This window comes from Mercurialis annua, linkage group LG4 (genome assembly GCF_937616625.2).
Source record: "Mercurialis annua linkage group LG4, ddMerAnnu1.2, whole genome shotgun sequence".
NCBI classification, from domain to species: Eukaryota; Viridiplantae; Streptophyta; class Magnoliopsida; order Malpighiales; family Euphorbiaceae; genus Mercurialis; species Mercurialis annua.
In genome coordinates, this window is record NC_065573.1 from 36,874,203 (window position 1) to 36,882,702 (window position 8,500).

General features: G+C 28.3%; 1 protein-coding gene across 1 annotated transcript; it reads right to left on the reverse strand.

Annotated features, from left to right (window-relative positions):
- Nucleotides 1–913: 913 nt before the first annotated feature.
- On the reverse strand, nt 914–4,006 carry LOC126677338 (glutamine synthetase cytosolic isozyme). The gene is made up of 12 exons (XM_050371900.2): nt 3,818–4,006; nt 3,220–3,259; nt 2,998–3,101; nt 2,865–2,913; nt 2,652–2,758; nt 2,450–2,537; nt 2,095–2,223; nt 1,911–1,985; nt 1,770–1,823; nt 1,651–1,688; nt 1,386–1,545; nt 914–1,305 (listed from the first exon to the last, which is right to left on the reverse strand). Exons 1-12 carry the CDS (start codon nt 3,889–3,891, stop codon nt 1,153–1,155), a joined length of 1,071 nt encoding a protein of 356 aa, XP_050227857.1. The 5' UTR covers nt 3,892–4,006; the 3' UTR covers nt 914–1,152.
- Nucleotides 4,007–8,500: the final 4,494 nt, after the last annotated feature.

Sequence of the window (8,500 nt, forward strand, 5' to 3'; positions counted from 1 at the left end):
TATAAAAAATGCAATTTTGAGATCTATTTTTTTTTAATTTCAAAATCTAAACTTTAACTTTTATTAATTTAATTTTTGATATTAACCCATGAGTGAAAAAATATTTTTACTCTTTATTTTTAATTAAATAATAGTCGTTATTAATTGTAGATAAATAAGTGAGTAAAAAAAGTATAAATTGCATATATCATAACTTTTAAAAATTTATACTGGTAAATATGAATTATTTAAAATGGTATAAGATACTATTATACAAAATGCTCTAAAATTAATTTTTTTAACATGGATAAGTAATGTCAAAGGTACAAACTACAAACTAAAATTTCAAAAGACAAAAAATAATAAAAGCAAACAATTTCTTAGTGTTAAATTGATATTAGGTGTCCAAGTAAATTTATAATTATCTTAGTATAGGATTTACATCAGAATAAGTTAGTATTCTTCTGAGTTACATTTCTTTTTCCACTTTGTAGGTAACTTCCCATGAATCTTGTGAACATGGAAATTTTGACATGCTTTAACCAAAAAGAAAGAAACTTGTAGCAATCTTGGATCGATCATGCAAACTACGATCCCAAACAACCCAACTCGTAGACAACACCTCGTGATGCAACGAAATCCGAGCACGATGTTGCTCTCATTCTCTTCGGCGCTCCCTTCTGATGCAATATTTCTGATTCGCCCTCCATTACTAAAAAACGAATACTTTTCCTTTACATATTTATATGCTAAAATCAAATCTGTCAGTTAGCACCGACCTCAATCCAGCTGAGGACAAAAGATATGATTCCAAAAAGGACAATTTCTCACATTGGTTGGATCAAAACTTTTTTATTTTTTGAAATAGGTTGGATCAGCACATCAAAAACAAGAAAAATGCACGCTATTGCAAGACAAAAATAAAAGGTAGAAATTTGCCATCAATAATGGTTATTAATTAGATACTGAACCATTAAATTATTCAACACAATTCAAGGAAGCAATAAACCAACAACCTTGCTACACCTCCCATAAAAGGGCCAACTGCCAAAATAGCAGGAGAAATACCAAACAACCTTGGCTTTTTTAAAACACTTTTGAAAGTTCACCTACTCAAACACACTTCCTTCTATCAGAAGCAACAAAGTTTCAAATTTCCGGCAGAAAATCAGCTCATGGTTTCCACAACATGGTGGTTTCCGCAATCAGGGAAGTCACAACATATGGATCCATGTTCGAAGCAGGCCTCCTGTCCTCGAAGTATCCTTTTCCTTGCTTCTCAGTATCTCGGCCAATACGAACGGATGCTCCTCGGTTTGCAACTCCCTGTTCGAAGAATCCAAATATAAGTAGACAGAACAAGTAAACAATCGTACAATGTAATGTAATCGAATTTGAAATTTTACCGATGTGAAGTTGTCTATGCTGGCAGTTTCGTGTCGTCCAGTGAGCCGACGCTCATTTCCTTCACCATATGCAGCAATGTGTAATTTGTGCCTCAACCCTAATTTTTTAATGGCTTCCTTGATGATCTCATAGCCTCCATCTTTTCTCATGGACTTGGTGCTATAACATAATTACAAAAGAACAACATAAAATAATTTAATAATTGACACTTCAATTATGAGAGGTCAAGGAAGCAATATAAGTGAATGCTGCTATCAATTATACCTGTAATTTGTATGTGCCCCTGCTCCATTCCAATCACCCTGTACAATTAGAAAACCAATGAGAAACGAAACCACGCAAACTGTATATAAATCAAAAAAGAAAAGCGAACGGAGTATGACCGGAATTGGCTTGGGATCAAAAGAAAGGGCTACTCCAGCAATCTCGGTAATCCTCTGTTAACAACAAAACACATTAGAGTTTCGACTACAATGCAAACTATGATGGCGGTGTATTTTTTAAAGTCGAGTATGTCAAATTACCTCCAAAATGTAGCGAGCGACCCACAATTCATCTCCGGCTGAAATACCAACTGAAGGTCCAACTTGAAATTCCCACTAATGGACATAAAAAGAGGATTTAGTATTGAGAACTCACAAGAGTCGAAACAACTGTACTAATAGCTAAAGGGCGAGAAAGAAAATGGAGAAATGAAGGTATATTTACTTGGCCCGGCATCACTTCTCCATTGATGCCACTAATGTTGACCCCAGCATAAAGACATGCCTTGTAATGGGCATCAACAATGTCTCTTCCAAAGGACTTATCAGCTCCTACACCGCAGTAGTATGGTCCCTATTGAACCACATAACAATATTCAGAACATTCCATAAGAATCAATAAACAGAAAAATCACTTGCGAAAATTCAGAAAGTTAGGGTTGGGATTAACAAATAAAAGCAGTACATATATTGAAAACTGAGATCTCTCTCAACATAAATAATCCATAAGAATCTGTTATACTTAACACACAGAAAAACAGCTAAAACCTCTGAACGTTGGAGTTTAAGTTAAGAAGTACCTGAGGTCCAGGAAAACCACCAACCGGCCAGCCGACCGGCCATTTAATATCCTTCTGCAGCAAAGTGTATTCCTGCTCAATACCATACCTGTTTTAACAAATAAGATAGCAAATTAAGCATCAAGCTGTAAAATTCTAATCCACAAAAAACATAACTAATCCGGAAAACAAATTTAATGAATAGTGAGATTAGAACATCTACCAGAGCTCCTCAGCGACAACATCAGGATGGCTGAAAATCTTAGCAGCCGCGTGTCTCTTGTTTGTTGGGATCGGCTCACCGGCAGGTGTGTAAGCATCACACATGACCTAAAGAAAATAACTTCTATAAGCCACCATATAATGAAATAAAATTCACAATAAAAACAAGCAAACGAAATAAAATCAAATATATGCTAACAATTATATTACTTACAAGGATATTGTTACCCCTCCTGAATGGATCCTTGAAAATAGCTTGAGGGCTGATGATCAAGATTTGTAATTAGAAAAGGATGTAGACGGAAAAAAAACTGAAGATCAAATACACCAGAAAAGTTTGTACTTACTATATGATCACTTCACTGTCTTCACCAGGAGCCTGTCCTGTGCTGGATCCATCATAATTCCATTTTGGTAGCTGTGAAGGATCAGACACTGGTCCAGGCAAAGTCTACAAGACAAAATTCAAATTAGAAAAGGAACACAAAATCAATAAAGCAAATAAAAAGTCAACTTTAAGGTTTGGATTGTTGTGTTCATTCATTATTGTGGAAAATTTGTTTACTTACCCTTGCTTTGCTTCTCATGTCCAAGCCAGATCCACCGATCCTGTTCAATAATTTGGCCAAAATACAAAAAATAAAGATCAGAAACAATTTCAAGAAGCATGGGCTGAAAAGACGTAAACAAATTGAATATTTGCAGGTACCAAGAAAACATTGCAGACACATAAGGATAAGAGAAAATTAACCGGAAAAAATATCTAATTCAATTCCAACTACAAAAAAAAATGCTCTGTTATCTCATAAAAAGATCAGAATTAACAAATAGCTCAATGAAGAGTAATTAAAAATTCATCAACTTAAGAAGCACAACAACTAAAAACAACAGAGATGAGAGATCTACATAAAAATAAAAATAAAAAAAAACTTCAAGAAACGGCAAGAGTTCATCAACAGCAAAACCAAAACCCAAACTAAAAAAACTTACTAAATCCGAGAACCCAAAAATCAAAACACTGAAAAAACACAAAATTATCAAACACTTGATACAGTATTAATCAGACATGAACAAAGAATATCATTCCAATAAAGAAAACACATACATATTGACGTATAAATGAAACAGAGTGAAAGGGTAAGTATGAGTGCAAGTGAAGGAACGGACCATATGTACTCGGCGATGATCTTGTCGGTGTTGTCTGAGAGATCAAGGTTGATAAGATCTGTGAGTAGAGCCATGTTGACTGTCACCAAATTCTGATGTTAGACTACAAAAACAATTGCAGAGGATGATTTTATGAAGAAAAGAGGGAGACGTGAAGAGATTTGAGGCTCTGGGTGTTTATTTTATAGTGCTGGTTTCAGTGTTGAACTTATAAAACAATTCCTTTTTATTAAGATATTTTACCCCAGTACGGAATTTTGAAATTTTATTACTATAACATATATACTCTTTTCGGTCCATAATATTTATCGTCTTATCGCTTTCCGCTTTTTTAAAAAAATTAGAAAAATCTTTATCCTTATGGATTTTTATTTAATTAAATTATTTATTATTAATCACTATTATTTTTACTATATTTCCTTCAAAATGATAAATAATATGAACCGGCATAAGTATTATATTTTATGATTTAATTTAATATTACTTTTCAATAAAAACAAAATTATTTTTATTTTTTAAATTTAATAATACAATTATTTTAAAGTCTTTGAATATTAGTTAAATTTAAAAATAATTATAATAGGTTTTAGAATAATTATGATACAGTCGACCCTCTAATAATTAATACACATGGTGGATCAAAAATTTATTAATTTATTGAATTTATATAAAAAAAAATTATAAAAGATATTTTAAAGCATTTACATTAATAGACCTAATATTAATATTATATTATAAAAAAACTAACTAAATACACTCTATAATCACTCAATTTAAAAGAAATAATTTTATATTCAATTTAAAAAATATTAATTGATATCAAACTAAAAAATAATTATTAAAAAGTTGTATTCATAAAGTAAAATAATTTTTAATATTTTTATATTAAAGATACTTTACTTATTTTAATTTGTTTATCTAATAATTTTTTTTTAAATTTCTCAAAAGAATAAAAAAGTCATAATTTGATGGTATTTTAACTTTCACTTTATGAATTAAGGATAGTATTGCCTCAAATAAATCATCAATTGTTATATATTTTTTTAAAAAAATCTCTCTAATAATTAATATTCATGTAGAATATATTTTAAATTTTATTAATTATTAAATAATAAAATTATTAATTATTCAATGTGGAACGAAGTTGGTTCTCTTAATTTTTTATTAATTATTAAAATTAATAATTTATAGAATATTAACTATTAAATGGTTGACTGTATTGGCAATAATAATGTTGAGGCAGGTGAATAAAGATGAGGTGGTGAGAGAGTGGGAGTCCTAGTGGCTGTTTCAATGAAGTAGGGATTCTGCTTGTGTAAGGAATCTTATGGAGGGCCCTACCTTCGTTTTAACCGATTAATTGTACAACCGTTTTATTTCCTTCTTTATCTTTTTCTAATTGACTCATTCATTATCCCTTTTACTCACTTACCTTAATAATGCAGTAATCAAATCAATACAACTCCTTACGTGCTGGAAATCATTTTAAAAGGAAATACATACAGAAATTAGACACTATTTATATTGACTCATTTTAGATGATCAAATTTTATAGTGGTAATTTTTTAAAATATATGTTTTATTAATTTATTTATTTTTATTAACGAGAATTTTTTTTGTTAATTTCATAAATATCTTTTTCGGTTTCCAATTTTAGTTTTTTCGATTTGGTCGGGCGAACCAGCCGATAGCACAGCCCTATTTTTCAGTTTTTAATAAAAAAAATTAAACTTTTTTCTGGAATATCTTTTTTTATTTTTTTATAGTGTATATATAGTGCTTTTATAGTTTAAGATTAGTGTATATATAGTGTATTTATGATATTTTGTAGTGTTTTTATACCATAAAAACACTATAAATACACCATAAACATTGTAATACACCATATATATACTAAAAACGGCAGAAATACACCCAAAAATATAGATATTCCGAAAAATATCAGAAATACACTATAAATACACCAAAAATACACTAAAACGTAAATATATTATAAAATTACTACAAATGCACCATAAATCAATTTGTTATTTACAAAATCAATAGCAATAAACAAATCTATGAATAAGAGAAAGACAACAAAAAATTATAGATCTACAATAACTTATTTACAAAATGTTTAAATCATTAAAAAATCTAAAAAAAATTACACAAATTTAAAAACGAGTCGAAAAATCCATAGCGGAAACAGAAGAGACGAATGGGCTACCGCGAACGGAAAGACGACCAGAAATAACGGAAAATCCACCGGAAGTAGACAAACTGAAAAGACGAACAAAAAAATAACCGGATGAGACAAACTGAAAATCAAACGAAAAAAAAAAAAAGAATAGGGAAGATGGAGAGAAAAAAGAGAAAAAAGTTGTTATATAAAAGTTTAACTTAAAATGAGATAAGTTTTCTATATATAGTGGGTTTTGTAAATAAGTTAGAAAAATAGGTAGCGTAGAAAATAAAGGAACAGTAGGCTAAAATATCGTAAATATTTTGCCAAAAAAAATATTTGAAAAATAATCTCAAATTTGTAAGTTAAGTACAAGCGAGTAATTTAATTTAATTTATTGTTTAACTAGTCGTAAGCCCGCGTATTTACGCGGAATCAAATTAATATTTATTTAGATAATAAATTTAGTAGAAAATATATATATAGAAAAACATAAAAAAAAAAAGAAAATCAGATACAAACTAATAAAATTAAAATCTATTTTAATGTTAGTAATAAATTATTTGAAAGTATTGATTATATCTAATATTAACACTCTTTTATTAATAATTTTTATATTAGATAAAAATCAAATAAATTATAGTATTTAATTATTAAAAGTTTAATAAATATTTGATATAAAATTTTAGCTTTTCAAAATTCTAGGTTAACTTATTTTTAATGGTAAATATTCAATAAAATAACTTGTAGAGATTAAAAGTTAATATATATTAGAACACCATGATGCATTAATACATATGCCGGTGTTTAAGAAATCAGCTACAAATAATTAAAAATAGGGCGAAATAAAAAGAAAAAGAAGATAAATTTAATTTTATAGATAAATAAATTTACATCAATTACAAACTCAATAAGATAACAGAACTAAATTGAGTATTTTTGGAAAGGTGAAAACTTACACATACATCTTACCAAATTCAAAATGTTAATCAATCTATACAGCAATATATATAATTTATGTTCAACATGACTAAGATTAAATTTTAATATCACAATCTGCGAGTGGAAGTGGACGCTGGGTATAAGCCCCAAGACAACCATTCACTTGTTTAAGTGAATTAGAAATAATCAAATTGAAAAAGTTTAGAACAAATCGAGAGAAGTTTATAAAATACAAATCGAGAGAAGTTTATAAAGTACAAATCAGAAATTGGGAGAAGTTCCTATACTAATAGGATTGGATGTCCCGGATGAATATAAATACTCTAAACGTAGTAATTCTAGAATAAAAAAGATAAATATTAAAGATAAATAGCTTAAAAAATCTCATTAAAAATAATAAAAACAAAATTAGTATTTTAATAAAAGTGGAAACTATGAGAATGCTCTATTTGGTAGAATCAATGAGAGGGCTCCGTTGGTCCTCTCAATTATTTAAGTACTAGTCGTAATTCCGCGCATTTGCGCGAAATTAGATTTATGTTTAATTTAAATGATAATTTAAATAAAAAAACTAAAATAGATAATTTTTAAAAATCCGTAATTTTTAAACTAATAGAACAAAATAAAATGTAAAAATATTCTAATAATCCTAATAATGAATCGTCATAAAATTTTAAGTATTATAAAATATTGATCGGGTGCCATGTTTTTTAATATTAATCAAATCTTTCTATGTGGTATAATTTTTTGCAATTAAAAAGAGCATATTTATTTTTGTACTTTTATATTTTAGTATCATATTATATAGACAAATAGAAGAAACATGTGCTTCATAACCCTCAAAGATAAATTTTAGATTTTTTGCCATATAGGGGTGAGTATTAGATCAGTTCGGTATAAAAAAAACAAATTATTCCTATTAAATTATTTTAGATCTTTTATTATTAAGTCTAATTAACCAAATTATAAAAGTTCAATTATTAAAAATTAAATCGACCACTATGCTTACAATTTTATTTCTTTTAATCTAATTTTTTTTCATGGTTATATGCTAAGAAGCACGGAAACTTCAATGAAATTGCGTGTCCCGTTTCAGAAACGTTTCGGAAACCGAAAACTTCCAGAAACTCTCGGAAACTCATGAGGAAACGTTTCGGGCCGTTTCCGTAAATAAAAAAAATCTAAAAAATTATCAACAAATAATTTTTTTGAATCGATTATCCAATATTTCTATTGTTTACTTTATCTACAATAAAACTTATCTTTTTATTTTTGTTGGGTTGAATTATGTTTAATTTATTTTATTAATTGGCATAAATAAATAAATAAAATTTAAATTATGTAATATTTTACAATTTTTAATATTATAGATATATTCCTAGATTTTTATTATTCACACGTTTCCCTCATGTTTCGTGTCCTTCATTTTAAAATTTTGTCGTGTTTCCATGTCCGTTTCGTGTCGTTTCCATTTCCGTGCTACATAGGTTATATGGTTAGCTAACCTAAAAAAAACAAACTGTATAATTGAGAGGATTAATATAACCTTTTTATTCATCCTCACCAAATAGAATTTT

What these genes read in the sequence shown, in the direction of transcription:
- LOC126677338 (XM_050371900.2), bottom strand. Translation starts at nt 3,891, where the DNA reads ATGGCTCTACTCACAGATCTTATCAACCTTGATCTCTCAGACAACACC. An exon ending in ATCATCGCCGAGTACATATG is followed by an intron (nt 3,260 to 3,817) that starts GTCCGTTCCTTC and finishes ATTATTGAACAG; the next exon opens with GATCGGTGGATCTGGCTTGG. An exon ending in GACAGTGAAGTGATCATATA is followed by an intron (nt 2,914 to 2,997) that starts GTAAGTACAAAC and finishes CTTGATCATCAG; the next exon opens with CCCTCAAGCTATTTTCAAGG.